The sequence below is a fragment of the Ahaetulla prasina genome, chromosome 4 (assembly GCF_028640845.1).
Source record: "Ahaetulla prasina isolate Xishuangbanna chromosome 4, ASM2864084v1, whole genome shotgun sequence".
In the NCBI taxonomy this organism is placed as follows: domain Eukaryota; kingdom Metazoa; phylum Chordata; class Lepidosauria; order Squamata; family Colubridae; genus Ahaetulla; species Ahaetulla prasina.
The window spans coordinates 3,069,366-3,089,430 of record NC_080542.1 but is presented as its reverse complement, the minus strand read 5'-3'; the positions used below and the strand labels follow the sequence as shown (position 1 = coordinate 3,089,430).

At 47.6% G+C, this 20,065-nt stretch overlaps 2 protein-coding genes across 2 annotated transcripts in view; one reads left to right on the top strand and one right to left on the bottom strand.

The window, feature by feature from the left end:
- The window catches only part of CNTROB (centrobin, centriole duplication and spindle assembly protein), a 43,403-nt gene extending 39,788 nt beyond the window's left edge, over positions 1–3,615 (bottom strand). The window contains exons 1-4 of the mRNA XM_058182173.1: positions 3,454–3,615; positions 713–1,189; positions 535–625; positions 212–293 (exon numbers count right to left, since the gene is read on the bottom strand). Of these exons, the coding sequence (XP_058038156.1) occupies positions 212–293; positions 535–625; positions 713–1,054 (515 nt within the window). The 5' untranslated portion in view covers positions 1,055–1,189; positions 3,454–3,615. The remainder of the gene's footprint in view (positions 1–211; positions 294–534; positions 626–712; positions 1,190–3,453) is intronic.
- Positions 3,616–3,666: 51 nt separating this feature from the next.
- Positions 3,667–12,769, top strand: TRAPPC1 (trafficking protein particle complex subunit 1). Its single transcript, XM_058182171.1, has 5 exons — positions 3,667–3,796; positions 3,987–4,085; positions 10,755–10,825; positions 11,019–11,157; positions 12,366–12,769. The coding sequence occupies exons 2-5, from the start codon at positions 3,987–3,989 to the stop codon at positions 12,492–12,494; spliced, it is 438 nt and encodes a 145-aa protein (XP_058038154.1). The 5' UTR covers positions 3,667–3,796; the 3' UTR covers positions 12,495–12,769.
- The last annotated feature ends 7,296 nt before the right edge of the window (positions 12,770–20,065 follow it).

Below are 20,065 nucleotides of genomic sequence, written 5' to 3'. Positions count from 1 at the left end.
CCATTCCATTCTAATTCTATTCTATTCTATTCTATTCTATTCTATTCTATTCTATTCTATTCTATTCTATTCTATTCTATTCTATTCTACTCTACTCTACTCTATTCCTTTCTGTTCTCTATTGTATTGTATTGTATTGTATTCTTTTCTTTTCTATCTTCCTTACTTTCTGCACTTAAAGAGACCACTGACTCGGCTAAGGCCGTCTTACTTGAGCAAGGCACTCGTGCTGTCACTCTCAAAGGAATCGTCATCTTTGCGTTCCAAGGACTCGAGCGTGATCGCCGGACCCCCTGCAAGGAGACAGCACAAAAAGGACAGCTGAAAGCAGGCACGGCTTTCAGGGGTACTTCTATAGGGGAAGAAGTGGCAGAAGGCTGGGCGGGGTCAAAAAAGGGCTAACTGTTAGTTAGAAGATTCCCGGGCAGAGGCTTTCAGCAATAAAGCAGTTTAGTTAGTCGGAATAAGAAAAAGGTTTTATTTATCCCTCCATTTCCCATCCCATCCAGGCCATTCCCCTTTCCCCACTCTCACCAGGCCCATCTCTGGATCCCCGCAGCATACTCTGCAGGTGGCACCGGACGTTCTCCATCTCCGAAATGTGGCGGGACTCGGCCACGGCGGCCTACAAGAAACAGAGAGGCTTAGCCACCGAACATTTACTGCAATCTGGGGGTGGGGGTGGGGGTTGTCCTAGAAGTCACTTTCTTACCTGCCTAAATGTGCTGGCCTCCACGCCGGCGGAAAGCCGATGGCTTAGCTCTTCCGCCAGAGTGTCGAGATCAACGTCGGCCTCCATGGCTTTCCTAGCCAGGGCCGAGCCGTGCTGTCCCTCGAGCCGAGAAGAGGCCAGAGCCTCGGCTTGCCGGCTCTGGTGAAGAGAGGCGTAGAGCTGGGTGGTGACTTTGGAGGTATAAGGGGTGGCCAGCTGAGAAGAGGGCACCTGCTGCCCAGGGGTGGGGGGGTCCGAGGCTGGCAGCAGCTCCATGTCGCTTAAGAGATCATCGCTGTGGAGGGAAGAGCTCAGTGCTCTCCTGAGGCCCTTCTCAGCCATGGTCCCGGGGTCCGAAGCGAGGGGCTGCAGTCAGCACAAGCATTCTGAGCTCACAAGGCTGGAACTTTTGTCATAATGGAGCCCCAAACGCCGGCAGCAGGAGGCTGGAACCACCACCAGGAAAGCAGCTGGTCCCTGGAAAATAATAATAAGAATAATAATTTTAAAAAAGCAGTTTAAATTCAGAACACAAAGGAAGAAAGCAAGGGGGACAAGTCCTGCCTTTCCCTGGATGTTTTTAAAATGATCTGTCAGGATGGATTTTGGTAGTTTTGTCTAACTATCCAGCCCTGCCCAATGATCTGGAATAGCCAGATGTGGGTGTTTTGACGGCATCAGGGGAGCTCTCGCCTCACAATCGGGAAGCTGTGAGTTCAATCCTTGGTAGAGGCAGATTATTTCCCTCTCTCTCTGGGCACACCGAGAATATATCTGCTGGGGGGGAAAAAAACCACCACATTGGCGACAGGAAGGGCATCCGGCCAGTAAAACGCTCAGCTTCATTCAGTTGTTGAAGATTCCACCTCGCACGGGATGACGGGGTCATTCAAAGATGATGATGAGTTGCAGGATGTCAGCGGTTTCAAGCCAAGCTGCCTTGTGTAATTGACTAATGGGGATTTTTGTCAATGCCGACGGTGTTCCAGTGGCTGGCTCCGGATGTTTTGGGGAATCGCCTCCAAGGCCCTTGTGAGCAGTGGCGCTCCCTTGTTTGCTTCCTTGCGCCACCGTCATTCCGCTGCTCTTGGCGTTTTCACGATCAGACTATTTACTGAATCTGCACTACTATTAATCGTCTCATAGTTCCCATCGCCAATCTCCTTCCACTTATGACTGTATGACTATAACTTGTTGCTGGCAATCCTTATGATTTATATTGATATATTGATCATCAATTGTGTTGTAAATGTTGTACCTTGATGAACGTATCTTTTCTTTTATGTACACTGAGAGCATATGCACCAAGACAAATTCCTTGTGTGTCCAATCACACTTGGCCAATAAAATTCTATCTATCTATCTATCTATCTATCTATCTATCTATCTATCTATCTATCTTCTCCTCTTCTTTCTCCTCTCTCCTGCCGACTCTTCCGCCGCCTCCGCTCTCCAAGATTTTTTCGGTTTCATTCAAATTGTCGGGAAGAAATGTCCCTGCGTCGGTTCCCCAGCTGGGAAGCAGAGAAGAAACAGACACGGAAGCCAGCTGCCGGAAAAGGGGATCCTTTAATTTCAGGAAGGCAAGAAAAATAAGCGATGCAGCTCGAGCGTTGCTGGATTGCGCGGAGGTTGAAATAATGGGCGTCTTCATCTTCTTCTTTTTTCTTCGTCTCTGGTTTCCTCCTCAGCCCGGCCCAGAATCAGCCACCCAGCTTTTGAGAAAGCTCCTCCATTGGGGAGGGAGAGGGGATGGGGGACCACCAGGTAATCCCAGGACGGGCTGAGAAGACGAGGGGAGCAGCGAAAGCTCCCCCAACCCCCTATATTGTGCCCTGGGCTCCAAAATGGCTTCCTGAGGATGGACCCCTCTCCCCTCAGGACCACCCCCCCAACCCACCTTCCCCTTGAACCTCCTCTGCTCACCCCCCCGCCCTGCCTTGGACTCCATCTCCCATCATCCTCAGCGAGCTCACCCAGACTCCCCCAGGGAGGACAATCATGGGAGTTGGAGTCCTGCACATTTGGGAGGGGGGAGGAAAGGGGCACCCCTCCCCCACTCCTGAGGTAAACCGTGTCCCCCCTCCCCCACTCCTGAGGTAAACCTTGTCCCCCTCCCCACTCCTGAGGTAAACAGTGACCCCTCCCCACTCCTGAGGTAAACAGTGACCCCTCCCCACTCCTGAGGTAAACCGTATCCCCCTCCCCACTCCTGAGGTAAACCTTGTCCCCCTCCCCACTCCTGAGGTAAACCGTGTCCCCCTCCCCCACTCCTGAGGTAAACCGTGTCCCCTTCCCCATTCCTGACATAAACAGTGACTCCCTCCCCACTCCTGAGGTAAACAGTGACTCCCTCCCCACTCCTGAGGTAAACAGTGATCCCTTCCCCACTCCTGAGGTAAACCGTGTCCCCCTCCCCACTCCTGAGGTAAACCGTGTCCCCCTCCCCACTCCTGAGATAAACAGTGATCCCTTCCCCATTCCTGACATAAACAGTGACTCCCTCCCCACTCCTGAGGTAAACAGTGACTCCCTCCCCACTCCTGAGGTAAACAGTGATCCCTTCCCCACTCCTGAGGTAAACCGTGTCCCCCTCCCCACTCCTGAGGTAAACCGTGTCCCCCTCCCCCACTCCTGAGATAAACAGTGATCCTCCCCCACTCCTGAGGTAAACAGTGTCCACCCCCCCCTCCCCGTCATTTTAGCGGGCCCCGCTTCGGGTCCTCGCTTTTGAGACCCACTCTGCTGCCCCGCCAGGCCTCTAGGCCGCCATCCCCGCCGTTCCGGTCCTCGCCGGGGGCCCCGCTCGGCTTCTTTCGCCCCCCGCGCACCGCCAGGCAAAGCCTCGGGGGCGGGAGTGGGGTGAAGCCGACGCCGCCATTTTCCTTCCGGGCAAGTGTTTTTTGTTTTTTTTACCTCCCCCCCCCCGGTCGTACGGGCACGGGCGCGCGCGACGGCGCATGCTCGGGGAGAAAAAGGCGGGCTGAAAGCGAGACGGGCCCAATCAGCGATCGGCGTCGCATAGGCGGAAGCGGAGGACGTCGGGCCTGCAGGTTGTCATAGAGACGGGGAGCGGCGGCTGAGGTAAATATTTGAGGGGGGGGTGTGCCTCGAAAAATCTGGGGTAGTGGATGATGGGCGGCGTTATCCTCAGGACGGGTGTATTGAGCTCCCTCTGCGTTGTGGGGAGGGGGCTCTCCCGCAGCCTGGCTCTAACTTGGGGGTCTCCTGCCCCCCGCCCCACTTTGTCTCTCTCTCCCCCCGCCACCCCCAGATGACGGTGCACAACCTCTACCTCTTCGACCGCAACGGCGTCTGCCTGCACTACAGCGAGTGGAACCGCAAGAAGCAGGCCGGCATTTCCAAGGAGGAGGTGAGACCCCCCCCCACATGGGCCCCTCATGGGATGGGGGGCGGAGGGGGGGGAGAACTGCCCTCTGCACGCGCTCAGAGGCCTCGGCCAGGCTCTTTTGCCCGCGTGGGGGGAGAGGGGGTTGTTCTCTTGGGCGCCAATAATAATAATAATTATTATTATTATTGTTATTATTATTATTATTATTATTAGAGTATACACAGCAAACGAGATAACTATGCTGGATTTCGTATTATTATTATTATTAATAATTATTATTATTATTAGTTTTCTGAGGTTTTCGCGGGTGTTTGTATGTAGGTCTTTGGTTATTCGGGTTTTCTCCCGCGTAAAATTGGAAGTGTCTTGGCGACGTTTCGACGAAGTCTCATTCGTCATCTTCAGGCTTCAGCTTCGTGCTCCCGGAAGCACGAAGCTGAAGCCTGAAGATGACGAATGAGACTTCGTCGAAACGTCGCCAAGACACTTCCAATTTTACGCGGGAGAAAACCCGAATAACCAAAGACCTAATAATTATTATTATATACTTTATTCATTAAACATGAAACTATTATTATTATCTCTTTCAGTCATTAAATATTAAACTCAGTCAACTGAACATTCAAAAATGCACACGCAAACACCATTGACTGGTGGTATTATTATTATTATTATCATTATTATTACCATTATTATCTCTTTTATTCATTAAATATGAAACTCACTCACCTAAACATTCGAAAATGCATCACAAATACCATTGACTGGTATTATTATTATTGTTATTATTATTATTGTTTATATACTTTATTCATTAAACATGAAACTCAGTCAACTGAACATTCAAAAATACATCACAAATACCATTCACTGTATTATTATTATTATTATTATTATTATTATTATTATCTCTTTTATTCATTAAATATGAAACTCAGTCAACGGAACATGTAAAAATGTGTCACAAATACCATTGACTGGTATTTTTTTTTATTATTATTAATATAAACTTTTATTCATTAAACATGAAACTCAGTCAACTGAACATTCAAAAATACATCACAAATACCATTCACTGGTATTACTATTATTATTATTATTATTATTATTATTATTATTATTATTATTATTATTATTATTATCTCTTTTATTCATTAAATATGAAACTCAGTCAACTGAACATGTAAAAATGCGTCACAAATACCATTGACTTGGTATTTTTTATTATTATTATTAATATAAACTTTTATTCATTAAACATGAAACTCAGTCAACTAATCATTCAAAAATGCATCACAAATACTATTCACTGGTATTAGTATTATATTGACTGGTATTTATTATTACTATTATTATTATTATTATTATTATTATTATTATTATTATTATTATTATTATTATATACTTTATTCATTAAACATGAAACTCAGTCAACTGAACATGTAAAAATGCGTCACAAATACCATTGACTGGTGCTGATGGTTGATATGGGTTGCTGCCAGCATCCTAGGTATCAACCAAGTACCTTCTTAAAATATATATTTTAATCACTTATTATTATTATATTGTTATAGAGCAGATGGTTATAATTCATTTGTTATCATTATAATGATAAGGAATTAATATTATTAATTAACCTTAGAAAATCACAACAGAAGCCCAGGGTAGTAGTCCTCAACTTACGGCCACAATGGACCCCTCACCCTCCCAACATTTCTGTTGTTAAGTTAGGCACTTGTTAAGTGAGTTTGGCTCCATTTTATTACCTTCCTTCCTACAGTTGTTAAGCAAATTGTTGCAGTTGTTAATAATAATAGAACTTAGCAATAGCATTTTTAGACCTAAATGCTGCTTTATAGTGCTTTTACAACCCTCTTAGAGCAGTTTAGAGTCAGCCTCTTGCCCCCAACAATTTCGGGTCCTCATTTGACCCATCTCAGAAGGATGGAAGGCCAAGTCAGCCTTGAGCCTGGTGAGATTCGAACTGCTGGCTGCGGGCAGGGTCAGCCTGCAATACTGCACTCTAATCACTGCACCAAGATGACTTCCTTCCTTCCCCTTACCGTCCTGTCCTTCTCATCTTCCTTCCTCCCTTCCTTCCTTCCTCAGCAATAGCACTTAAGACTTATATACCGCTTTACGGCCCTCTCTAAGCGGTTTACAGAGTCAGCCAATTGCCCTCAACAATTTGGGTCCTCATTTTACCGACCTCGGAAGAATAGAAGGCTGAGTCAACCTTGAGCCTGGTGAGATTCGATCTGCCAAATTGCAGGCAGCCCGCTGTCAGCAGAAGCAGCCCATGGTACTGCACTCTAACCACTGCACCTCCGCGGCTCATATAAGTTGTTAAGTTAGTGACACGGTCGTTCAGTGAATCTGGCTTCAGACTTTGCTCTTCAGAAGGTCACAAAAGGGGGATCCCATGATCCACTGCAACCATCATAAATATAAATCACTTGCCAAGCCTCTAAATTTTGACCACAGATGCTGCAGCGGTCATTAAGTGTGAAAAATGGTCATAAATCAGGTTTTTTTTGATGCCACTGTCACTAAGTGAACTGTTGCAAATCGAGGACTACCTCTATTCAGATTATTCAATCATTTAAATAATTTAATGTATTGGCCGCCCGTCTTGCGAAAGGATAACTTTGGGTGGCTTAACAACATTGAAAAGGTAAAACTCTACAAAACCTTCAGGCAAGGTAAACACAGGTAGCCGTCGACTTAGAACCGCAATGGAGGCCAAAATTTACGTGGTTAAGTGACACGTTTGCTAAGTGAGTTTTGCCCTGTTTTACGACCTTCCTTGCCTCAATTGTTAAGTGAATCACTGCAGTTAATAAGTTAGTATGTCTGGTTGTTAAGTGAATCTGGCTCCCCCCCCCCCCGATTGACTTCGCTTGTCAGAGTGTCACTAAAGGGGATCACATGACTTTGGGACACAGCAGCGGTCGTAAGTACGAGCCAGTTGCCCAGCAGCTGAATTTGGATCGCGTGACCCCAGGGATGCTGCAAAGGTCGTAAGTGTGAAAACAGCCCAAGTCACTTTTTTTCGGTGCCGTTGTAACTTCTAACGGTCGCTAAGCAAACTGTCGTAAGTCGAGGTCTATCTGCGATTTTAACTTGCTGTAAACCCACCTGGGGTCTTTTTGAGTTGAGTGGGCTATTAAAATTGTGCTAGAAATAAATAAAACTCCCAACTTGTAGTTAGAGGACTTGCATCCCGTTAAAGCCACGGAAGCTTTCCAGAAAACCCAGTTTGCACTTTTCTAGCCGCGGAATGTGGGAGGATGGGAGTTATAGCTCCATTACCCCTAGGAACAAAACCCATGTCGTGAAGTAGATGGACCGTTTAAAAAAATCTGCTGACTAAATCGATTAAAAACAAAACAAAACACCTCACTTGGGAAACGGCCTTTGATGCGACATCCCCAAAAACTGATTTCAGCTTCAACGCTTGCCGATAAAGTGTTATTTCAGTTTGACCGGGGTTTTAAACAAACGCCTCTTTCTGATTGGGTGGCCTCAGTCGCCGCTAATCTCGCCCGATATGAATCTTTCAAAAATTTGGTGGGGCTCCAAGGGAGCAGGGCTTAGCCGTTAATGGATTAAAAAAAAACACACAACCCTTTAAGCTGATTGAATGCCATGCTTACATGTGCTTCTGCAGCTGCCGCTGGCCGCAGAGAGGCAAAAGGAGCGGAGGGGCTAAGCTTTGTACTTCTGCTTTTAGCCAGGTATCAGAGCTTCTTTAACTACTGCTCTTTATCCTGTGTGTAGAGGGCAGAGGAAAAGCAGGCGGGAGTAGGAACAGAAATCCAGAACTGGATAGGATGGTATGGCCCAGGAATCCACCGTCTTGCCCGGTGCAGGAATCTCAATCCAACGTCCCACGGCTGGCTGGCCAACCCCAGCTGGACACATCCAGTGAAGAGGACGGGTCATTGGTTTCACCCTTGAACCGCTCTGAATTGTGAAGGAAGTATCGGGGGACATGATACAAATGAGACGCGGTGGCTCGGGGGCTAAGACGCCAAGCTTGTCGATCGAAAGGTCGGCCGTTCAGCGGTTCGAATCCCTAGCACCATGTCACGGGGTGAGCTCCCATTACTTGTCCCAGCTTCTGCCAACCTAGCACGTTAAAAAATGCAAGTAGAAAAATAGGAACCACCTTTGATGGGAAGGGAACAGCATTCCATGCCTTGAGTCATGCCGGCCACATGACCACGGAGACGTCTTTGGACAGCACTGGCTCTTCGGCTTTGAAACGGAGATGAGCACCGCCCCCTAGAGTCGGGAACGACTAGCACATATGTGTGAGGGGAACCTTTATCTGTTTTCAGGGGTGAAGAACCAGACCCACCCATCTAAGGTTCAAGCCAACTACTTTGTTGTTCTCCGCCTATAGCACAGGAATCTTCCCCAGACCGGCAGCGTTCGCGTGGGAATGGCCAGATAAGGCTCTAAGATGAGTCCAATGTTGGAAACTTTTAAGACTTGTGGACTTCAGCTCCCAGAATTCCCCAGCCAGGAGGGTTTACCAGAATGCAGCATGGATAGGATAAGAACAAATGTACCTGTTTGTTTGTTTTTTTTAAATTGGGAAATTTTCTTAGTAAATAGATGTGATGTACCTTGATTTCAGCAAAGTGGGGAAAAAAATAGCTCAGGACAAATTAGATTAATAAACGAATTAGAGGTGGGCTAGATGGTGTGACAATTTAAAGGGTGTGAAAATAATGCACTGGTTGAGGAATTCTGGGAGTTGAAGTCCACAGGTCTTAAAAGTTGCCGAAGTTGGACACACACATGCACGTGCGCGCGCACACACAAACATCTACCTACCTCTCTAAGGCATTCATGGGAACTTAGACCTAACCAGTGGTGGGATTCAAATAATTTAACAACCGGTTCTCTGCCCTAGTGACTGGGTGGGTGGGTGTGGCCAGATGGTGTGTGACAGGCAACACTCGGCTTCCTGCACACCCCTGGGAGCAAAAATGGGCCACGGGGGGGGGGGGCACACCGCACCCTCCCATGCCCCGTTTTGGGCCTAGAGGCCTCCCTGAAGCACCGAAATGGGACAAGTGGGGGGCTCATGAAAGGGGCGGGGCAGGAAGGGGCAGAGCCAGCCAGCGATTTAACTACCGGTTCTCCCGAACTAGCTGAATCCCATCACTGGACCTAACCCTCTTGTGTTTACATAGTGAGTCCAGGCTAATTCCCCACTTGACCCCCTCCTCCCCTCTGGGATTCTAGCTCTCCAGCAGAACATTTGGGGTGGGATCTGCCGTCCCCTAATTTTAATTCACAATTCTGGGTCCTGCACCCCATTCAAGACCTAGATCTATATGCAGGAAGGTTTTAATAGGGTTGCCCCATGGTGCTCAGCAAGGGAAGGGTTAACCTTGACAGACAGTCTCTCAGGTCTCCTTTTAAGACTTTCTAGAGCCCCCACTGGGCCCTGCCTGCCGTCTCTGGAGCTGTGTGTTTTTTGGATGGAAGCCTTTAATGCTTGGATAAAGAGAAACAGCACAATGTTCCCTTGTCTTGAATTGCCTTCATTTGCATAAACTTGGTGCAGTGTGGTGCCAGAGTATTACGAATCGGCTGAAAAAGCCTGGCCTCTCGCCCCTTCCCGGACTTAGCATTTTAAAATTAGAATTTAACTGAGAATTAAGGAGAAAATCCCTATCAGCGAGAATAATTGCAGGCAGTCCTGGATTTAAAAACCACCACCCTTGAGCTCCAACATTTCCCTGGCGATGCGAGGCAGTTCTTCAGTGAGTTTTGCTTGCCCCGTTTTACGACTTTTATCTTGCCATCGCCGCAGTTGATAAGTTACTAACATGGTTGTTAAGTGAATCTGGTTTCTCCCCACCCCCACCCCTTGACTTTGCTGGTCAGAAGATCGCAAAAGCAGATCACGTGACCTTGGGACACCGTGACAGTCCAAAATACAAACCAATGGCCAAGCCTCTGAATTTTGATTGCTAGACCCTGGGGATGCCTTGACGTTCGTAACTCTGAAATACGGTCCTAAGTCACATTTTCCAATGCCATTGTAGCTTTGAATGTCACTAAACAAACTCTTGTAAGCCGGGGACCACCTCTATTAAGGCTTAGAACTTTTAGAATAACTTTATTGTTGCTCTGAATGTACACTCATCAGCATACATTAAAATGAAATTTCGTTGCATGCAGCTCTCGAAGGGTCACCCCCTTGGATATGCATTACATAACCATGACAGAAAGAAAGAAAAAGAGAGGGAGGGAGGGAGGGAGGAAAGGAAGGAAGAAAGAAAAAGAGAAAGAAGGGAGGGAGGAAGAAAAAAGAAAAGAGAAAGGGAGGGAGGGAGGAACAGAGGAAGGAAAAGAGGGAAGAAACTGGAGGGAGGGAGGAAAGAAGAGAAAAAAAAGGAGAAAGAAGGGAGGGAGGGGACGAAGGAAGGGAGAAAGGGAGGGAAGGAAGAGAGAAAGAAAGGGACGGAAGAACTGAGGAAGGAAGAGAAAAAGAGAGAGAGAAAGGAGGGAGGAAAGGAAGGGAGGGATGGAGGAAGGAAGAGAAAGAAAGAAAGTTAATACAAAATTATGCATATGCCCACCTGTGTTATAGGACCCAGAGCGACCTGTTTTCTGTATCCCATAACCGCCTCTCATCCCTTCTCTCTCTCTCTCTCTCTCCCCCAGGAGTTCAAGCTGATGTATGGGATGCTCTTCTCCATCCGCTCCTTCGTTAGCAAAATGAGCCCTGTGGATATGTATCCTTTTCCTCCTCCTCCTCCACCCCTCACTGGACAATCAAAGGGGAGGGGTGGGAGTAGGGAAAGAAAAGGACCCCACGGGGGGTTTTTCTTCCTAATGCACCCCTAAAGCTGCACTTTGCAGGACTTGACACCTGGCAGGAGGGCGAAGAGGGCCGTTTGTTTCCCTTAACGTCCCGCTCCATCGCAGGAAGGACGGCTTCCTCTCCTTCCAGACCAGCAAGTACAAGCTGCACTACTACGAGACGCCCAGCGGACTCAAGGTGGTGATGAACACCGACCTGGGAGTGGGCAACATCCAGGACATCCTGCACCAGATCTACAGCTATGTGAGGATTTGTGGGTTGCTGTGTCCCGCTTACTCTACAAGTGGTCCTCGTCTTACGACTTGGAACCGGGCCCCCGAATGGTCTACCGCTAAGCAAGCCGGCCGCTTGTTAAAATGGAGCCGTGCCCAACAGAATGGCCGAGTTATTTAAGGCTTGGAAGAACCAAGAAAAAGAAAAATTTTGCTCGGCGGTCGCTTCCAGTTTTCCTGCGGAAATTGGAAAAGGCCTCTTTTTTTAAAAAAAAAAAAAAAAAGAAGTCTCAGCAAGTTTAGGAAATCTTTTTGCACAGTCATCTAAACTGACCAGGGAATCTTAATAAGCGGAATGAAAAATGTTCCGGCAATAGAAGAAAAATATTTGTAGCTCAGGGTTAAACTGAGGTCCTTGGGGGCTCTTTGAGCTTGGTGGTTTTCTTGTGGAGAGGAGGAAGACGACGACTGCGGGCTACTTGGTGGTTTCTGAGCTTGGTGGTTTTCTTGCAGACGTTTCATGACCCACCTAGGGAACGACATCGGCGCTAGAAGGGAGTGAGATTTGCAAAGAGGGGGAAGTAGAGGAGGAATGTGAGGCCCTTAGTACTCTCTGAGCTTGAGACGTTTCATGACCCACCTAGGTAATGTGATCAGTGCTAGAAGGGAGTGGGGTTTGCAGAGAGGAGGAGGAGGAAGAGCAGAGTGAAGAAGAGGAGGATAAGAAGGAAAAGAGGAGGAGGAGGACTGTGGGCTCCTTGGTGCTCTCTGGGCTGGGTGGTTTTTCTTGCAGACGTTTCATGACCCGCCTAGGTAACGTCATCAATGCTAGAAGGGAGTTGGGGGGCTTGCAGAGCCGAGGAGTGGGAGGACGGTGGGCTCCTTGGTGCTCTCTGAGCTTGCCGGTTTTGCATGCCGACAATTCACTACCCTAGCAGGTAACAACATCAGTGCTGGAAGGAAGCGGGATTTGCTCCCTTAACGGAGGAAACTGATGAGGTTATCTAGTCAGGTGATGAAACGTCCAGCAGTTAAAATTATTTCATTCCTGCCGGGAAGATTCTACACTATCAAATGCCTTCTTCATGGGGGAAAAAAATAAATAAAAAGACCAACTGGGCCCTTTGAAGGCCCCATTTTTCCTCTCTCGGGGATTGGGGGGGCGCATTAGGTGGGCTCGGGGAGGGGGAAGGACTCCCAGCTTACCGCCCCACCTCTGTTTCTCCCCTCTTCTCTTAGATTTATGTGGAGTACGTGGTCAAAAACCCCCTCTGCAGCTTAAACGAGAGCATCCAGAGTGAGCTTTTCCGGAACAAGCTGGACAGCTTCATCCGGGCTTTGCCCTTTTTCTCGGCTCGTGCTGGCTAGGTCTCTCTCTTTTTGGGTGGGTGGGGGGGCACTCCCCCCCCCCAAGGACTCCGTGGAGCATCCAGAAATAGCAAGCCATCCACCATTTCCCATGATGCTGGGCATTTGCACCTTTTCCCCGAGGAATTGTACCTCTGGCGGGAGCCGTTTTTCCCTCCGAAGAACCAGATCTGGATGGTGCTCCATCGCCGGGTATCGCTCTTATTTATAGTGGAATCTTCTGATTTATTTTATTTTTTAAAAAATAAATTGGATCTCAGTCGTTTCGGGATATTCGGACCCGTTTTCTCTCTCGGGATTGGGGGCGATTAGGTGGGCTCGGGAGGGGAAGGACTCCCAGCTTACCGCCCACCTCTGTTTCTCCCCTCTTCTCTTAGATTTATGTGGAGTACGTGGTCAAAAACCCCCTCTGCAGCTTAAACGAGAGCATCCAGAGTGAGCTTTTCCGGAACAAGCTGGACAGCTTCATCCGGGCTTTGCCCTTTTTCTCGGCTCGTGCTGGCTAGGTCTCTCTCTTTTTGGGTGGGTGGGGGGGCACTCCCCCCCCCCAAGGACTCCGTGGAGCATCCAGAAATAGCAAGCCATCCACCATTTCCCATGATGCTGGGCATTTGCACCTTTTCCCCGAGGAATTGTACCTCTGGCGGGAGCCGTTTTTCCCTCCGAAGAACCAGATCTGGATGGTGCTCCATCGCCGGGTATCGCTCTTATTTATAGTGGAATCTTCTGATTTATTTTATTTTTTAAAAAATAAATTGGATCTCAGTCGTTTCGGGATATTCGGACCCCGTTTTTCTCTCTCTGCACCATCTTGGCCCGTTCGGGACTTGCCTTTTGGGGTTTGTCTTTGAGGAGCCGGTCGTCAGTCTCTTCGTTCGACTTTTAAAACCGTCGCTGAACGGGACGGCCGTGGGGCTGCGTCGAAGGAGGTTGGGAGTTTTTACGCGGCTTTTTTATTATTATTTTTCTTCTCCTGCTTGTTGATTTTCTTGGGCTTCGAGGCCCAGAAACGGAAAGAAAAAAGATTGAAGCATTTCAGTAGCAGAAGGAAATGCAGTCTCGCATCTTCGCTCAGAAAAATAAATATATAGCTGGGTGACTCCTTTGTGTGTATCTTTTTATTCCGTGTATTTTTCGCTCTGGGGATTCGGAGCCAGGCTTATTATTCCCTGTGTCTTGAATACGGGTGCTCCTCGACTTAATGACAGTTCATTTAGTGACCGAAGTTACAACAGCGCCGAAAAGAGTGAAACGACAACCGTTTTTCATCCTTAACAGCAGCATTAATTGCGGCATCCCCAGGGTCAGGGGATGAAAAGTCAGGCGCTTGGCAACCGACTCATATTTATGACGGTCGCAGTATCCCGGGGGGGAGGGGGGTCACACGATCCCCTTTGGCGACCACCTCGCCAGCAAAACCCATGGGGAAATCAGATCCACTTAACGACCGTGTTTGTAACTTTTTAATGTTACTGCAGCGATTTGACTTTGCTGCCGTGGCGAGGAAGGTCGTTACCACTCGCGCCGCTGTCTCACTTAACCACAGCAACGTTGGGCTCGGGTGTGGTCGTAAGCCGAGGACTCCCTGTCCCCTTGGCCCATCTGAGAGAGAACGGATGGCAGCCTTCGGAGGTTCCACGTGGGGCAGTTGCCAGCAGGATGGGAATGGGGCAATGCCCCAGGAAGCTCCCCACACGAAATACCGTACCATGGTTCTTGAAATCTCTGCTTTTGTATTTTTCGGCCGTTGTTTTTCTCCCTGCGGTACATTGGTTGAGCCTCTGCAGGTGATAGAAGAAACTCGCAGAATAATAACACAGTCGAAAGAGACCTTGGAGGTCTTCTAGTCAAACCACATAGCAGTGATGATGGGTAACCTTGTAGGCACAGGGTGCCCAAACCAAAAGGCTCACAAGCCAGAGTGCTGGGAACTTCACCAGCTGGCCGGGACTCGTGCGCCTCGGAAACCCAACGACCAGCTGACTGAGCTGGGGGGCGACGACGTGCACCATAGGTTCACCTTTGCGGCCATGTACCATTTGGAGCAAGTGGCTGTCCAGACTCTTCTTCAAAACCTCCAGTGATTGTGGAGCACCCACAGCTTCTGGTGGCGAGGAGTTCCACTGGTTAATTGTCCTCACTCTCAGGAAGTTTCTCCTTCGTTCCAGGTTGTTTCTCTCCTGGATTAGTTTCCACCCATTGCTTCTTGTTCTACCCTCAGGTGCTTTGGAGAATAGCTTGACCCCCAAATCTTCTTTGGGGAGCCCCTGAGATATTGGAAGACTGCTATCGTGTCTCCCCTAGTCCTTCTTTTCATTAAACTAGATATTCCCAATTCCAGCGACCGTTCTTCATACATTTTAGCCTTCCGTCCCCTAATCATCTTGGTTGCTCTTCTCTGCACGCTTTCCATTTAAAAAAAAAAAATGCATCTAGAAATGTCTTTCTGAGTTCCGGCAATGCATAATTCAGGCTTAATCTCTTCTCGCTTCTTCTTTGAAATCTGCAGGATGTTTTAATGCGAGCTGGGCCTTTTGATCTCCCGTCGGCCTATTTCCCGTATTTTATTTTGTCAGAAATTTCTTGACACGCCCTGCAAAGGAGATTATGCAAGAGTTACAGCTGTGGCCAAAATTGTGGAAACCCCTTTGGGGAAAAGTGTTATTTTCTTAAAACTAGCTAATAACATCACTTTTTGGGGGAGCAGTACCATAAAACTATCTTATCAATGGAAAGGTAATTTAATCAAAGGTAATTTACATAATTTAATCATGTAATGCAATCACTTTGAGGAAGGATTTGCTATTAGAATAGCAGTTACGGTATAAAGAACAAAATGAAACACGTAGAAAAAACGAGATAGACAAAAATGATCAGTTTAATCCTTCATTGGGCAACCTTTAGCATGAATGACGGCCTTACAACGTCTTCCCACGGAGTGAACCGAGCCTTTGAGTTCTGCAGCTGTTTTCACATGAAACCAAGATGGAATGACGGCTTCTATTAACTGGGTTTCATTGCTGGGTCGCTTCTGACTAACCAGTTTCTTGAGTGGGCTCCCTAGATTTTCCATTGGGTGAAGATCTGGGCTGTTCCCAGGCCATTCCAGCAGTGGAATAGGATTATTCCATAATAGAACTTCCCCCCAAAAAAGTGGTGTTATTAGCCATCAAACCCCAAAAATACACTTTTTCCCCCGAAAGGTTTCCACAATTTTGGCCACGGCTGTAGGTTTAAGGCCACCCAGGTTGATTTACGGCCTCAATTGACTCCCACAAAAATAATTTTGTTGCTAAGCGAGACATTTGTGATGGGAGTTTTGCCCCGTTTTACGACCTGCCTTCCTTGCCCCGTTTGTCAATTTGCCCCCACTGCGACCCGTCATAAGTACGAATCATTTGCCCAGCGTCTGAATTTTGATCGCATGAGCATGGGGATGCCACAATGGCCGTAAGCGTGAAAAACGGTCATAAGTCACTTTTTCCAATGCCGTTCTAACAATAGAATAGAATAGAATAGAATAGAATAGAATAGAATAGAATAGAATAGAATAGAATAGAAAATATGGAATGGAATAGAATAGAATAGAATAGAATAGAATAGAATAGAATAGAATAGAATAGAATAGAATAGAAAATGTGGAATGGAATGGAATAGAATAGAATAGAATAGAAAATATGGAATGGAATAGAATAGAATAGAATAGAATAGAATAGAATAGAATAGAATAGAATAGAATAGAATAGAAAATATGGAATGGAATAGAATAGAATAGAAAATAAGGAATGGAATAGAATAGAATAGAAAATATGGAATGGAATAGAATAGAATAGAATAGAATAGAATAAAAAATATGGAATGGAATAGAATAGAATAGAAAATATAGAATAGAATAGAATAGAATAGAATAGAAAATGAATGGAATAGAATAGAATAGAAAATATGGAATAGAATAGAATAGAATAGAAAATATGGAATAGAATAGAATAGAATAGAATAGAAAATATGGAATGGAATAGAATAGAATAGAATAGAAAATATGGAATAGAATAGAATAGAAAATATGGAATAGAATAGAATAGAATAGAATAGAATAGAATAGAATAGAATAGAATAGAAAATATGGAATGGAATGGAATAGAGTAGAATAGAATATGGACAGAGTTGGAAGGGACCTTGGAGGTCTTCTAGTCCAACCCCCCTGCTCAGCCAGCCCTCTACCATTCCAGACAAGGGGCTGCTCAGATTCTTCTTAAAAGCCTCCAGTGATAAGAGCACCCACAACCTCTGGTGGTATTCAACCGGTTCGGCCAAACTGGTAGCAGAAATCGCGGGTGATCCCGGCCACCCGCCGTAGCTCTATGCCATCCTATTTAGGCATGTTTTTGAGGCCGAGTACATGCGCAGAAGGCGCGCGAGAGACCAAAGCCATGCGTGGAAGGCCGGCACGTGTGCTCACACGGGGCAAACATAATGTGAAACCCGTGGCTAACCGTGTTACTAACTTAATAAGTGCGGCAATTCACTTAACAACTGTGGCAAGGAAGGCTGTAAAATGGGGCCCAAAGTCCCATTTTGCCCCTGGCCCAAAGTCAGTTCGCCGCTGTCTCACTTAACCACCAAAAAAACAAAATGTGGGGCTCCATCGCCGTTCTAAATCGAGGACTCCCCGGCCATTCCGAGACGAGCAGCCGGCGTGTCCGGCGAGATTTTGCCCCTGGGACATAGCTGCTTTCAAAAGCTGAGCTCAAGGCAAAGAGTTTGCCTTGAGAGCGAAAACCGACCCCTTTCTCACTTCCCCCCCCCCCGGTGAAAAAAACGGGGCGCTCCAATCGCGTCGTCGGACCCCTTTGCTGACCTGCATGCAAAAGGACCTTCCCCCCCCCCCACAAGAAAAAAAAAATCCCGAGGAAATTAATCACAACCGCCCCCACCCCCAGGAAAAAGGGATTAGACACCAACCGGGCGATCAAAAGGCTGCGAGACCAGGGGAGGGGAAAGCAGGAGGACCCGATGGACAACACCCGCACAGAGACCACACTCAACAGCTGCTAGCCGTACAAATCCCCCCACGTGTTTCTCCCCCACCCCACCCTGCAGCCCAGAAAAGCCACTCTGTGGTTGTTCCACCCAGGCTGCTGTCCTCCGTAGGGTGCTGGTTTTCCCCCCCACTCCGCCTCCCACTCATGTTTGCTAGTTCTTCCCGTGGGGGTCCGGCCCCCATGGGACGGGGGTCTACCGGAGCGGGAGGTAAGTTCAGCCTGGAGGAACTCTACGGCCTGAATAAGAAGAGCAAGACGCGAGGCGGGGACGGCGGACAGCGGCGAAGCCCCAAGAGACAAGGGGTCCCTCTGGGCTCAGATGCGGAGGCCCTGAATTCTCTCCAGGGAGCGGAGGCCACCAGGTGCTGCATGGAGAAACGGCGGATGGAGAGCTACCTTATGGAGGCCGGGATGACGGCGGAGGAAGCCGAGAGGAGCCAGAGCAACATGAGACACAGGTAGGATGGCGGGCGGGGTGTCATCTGGAGTTGGGGTGCCGCAGAGAGAGAGTTGCAATGGCCCTAGAATCCTAAGACTGGAAGGGAGCCTAGTCCAACCCCCGGCTTTATGGCTTGATGGCTCCCCTCCTCAAACGTTAGCATGGAAAAATGGGGGAAAAGAAAGAAGGAATTGTGCTTTTTTTTCTCCTTCTTCCCATCCATGTGATGCTCGTTCTCCGTAGGGACCAGATTTCCCGGCCGGGCTGGAGAGACGCCGGAGTCCAGCCACATGGGTAACCTGGTGGTCCGTCCCCTCTTGAAAACCAACACTGAGATGTGTAAAGGGAAGAAGGCTATGGGTCTTTTGGGTGGCTGTCCTACGTCGCCTAGACCTGGCTGGCTGGGAGTGATGGGAACTGCAGTCCAACACTGGAAGACGCCAACCAGGAAAAAGTCCAAAGGAGATCTAAGCAGCTCCACCCCCCCCCCAAAAAAAGAAATGACAGTTCTTTGGCCGAAGGTCTCAGTGAGAAAGAGAGAGAGGGAGAGGGAGGCGGAGGGAGGGAGGGAGGGAGAGAGAGATCATAGAATCATAGGGCCGGAAAGCACCTTAGAGGTCTTCTAGTCCAACCTATGATAGATAGATGAGATAGATATGATAGATAGATGGCATATAGGGATGAGAGAGAGACATGACAGATAGATGAGAGAGAGGGAGAAAGAGAGAGAGAGACAGAGAGAGACAGATAGATTTCCAGTGTTGGAATATTCACAACTTCTGCAGGCAAGTCGTTCCACTTATTGATTGTTCTAACTGTCAGGAAGTTTCTCCGTAGTTCTAAGTTGCTTCTCTCCTTGATCAGTTTCCACCCGTTGCTTCTTGTTCTACCCTCAGGTGCTTTGGAGAATAGCTTGACTCCCTCTTCTTTGGGGCAACCCCTGAGATATTGGAACACAGCTATCATGTCTCCCCTAGTCCTTCTTTTCATTAAACTAGCCAGGCCCAATTCCTGCAACCGTTCTTCATATGTTTTAGCCTCCAGTCCCCTAATCATCTTGGTTGCTCTTCTCTGCACTCTTTCTAGAGTCTCAGCATCTTTTTTACATCGTGGCGACCAAAACTGGATGCAATATTCCAAGTGTGGCCTTACCGAGGCATTATAAAGTGGTATTAACACTTCACGTGATCTTGATTCTATCCCTCTGTTTATGCAGCCCAGAACTGTGTTGGCTTTTTTGGCAGCTGCTGCATGTATGTATTTATGTATGTATATATCACGGGTGAGTTCTATTTACCTTTACTACCAGTTCGCATCGTGCCCGCGCATCGTAACATCCAGGTCTGCAGAGGTATCTTCAAAAACATTCCAATCAGTGCAGTCAAAGCAAGCCTGTAGCTTTAATTTTGCCTCGTCAGTCCAGGTCTTCACTGATCAACAAGTCAATCAACAAGTAATATATTTTGAGAAGGCAAAAATAAGCCTTGGAAAACTCAGCATTCACCTGGAAACTATTAATTTGGATAACAACATTTCCAACCGAATGCTGCTGGCAAGCCCATAATTGAAAGCCATTATTTGGTTAACCTTGAAGAGTTAATGTCTGAAGATACAATTGGAGAAATTGCAGTGTGTTATGTGTAAAGCTCAGGAGGAAATTAAGACATCAATAAGCAGAGGAGGGCCGGATCGGTTCAGAAAAGAAGCTTGCAAGAAATAAGGAATGACAATCCCACACAACCAATCAGAAGAGCTTGGAAACTTAGTAGCAACGGGAACGCAAAGGCATTTTTTAACGAAAGGGGGGGGAAAAAACAGCACGGGGCATGGTTCAAATTCATTCAGGGTTTGCCAGTCACAAGCCAACATTCGCTAAAGCCAAACCAAGTTTCCTTTCAAACCACGATGCTGTTGGATCTTGCAAAAAAAGGAAGGAACAGAAACTGCCTTCGGAAGTTGTGGGAGCTTCATCCCTGGAGGCTTTCAAGGAGAGACCGGACGGCCATCGGTCAGAAATGGTGTAGAGTCTCCTGCTTGGATGGGCGGAGGGGGGGTTGGACTAGATGACCTACAGGGTCCCTTCCCATCTG

Coding starts and splice junctions, on each gene's coding strand:
- TRAPPC1 (XM_058182171.1), top strand. CDS start 3,987: ATGACGGTGCACAACCTCTACCTCTTCGACCGCAACGGCGTCTGCCTG. Junction 4,086..10,754: donor CCGGCATTTCCAAGGAGGAG/GTGAGACCCCCC, acceptor TCTCTCCCCCAG/GAGTTCAAGCTGATGTATGG. Junction 11,158..12,365: donor TGCACCAGATCTACAGCTAT/GTGAGGATTTGT, acceptor CTCTTCTCTTAG/ATTTATGTGGAGTACGTGGT.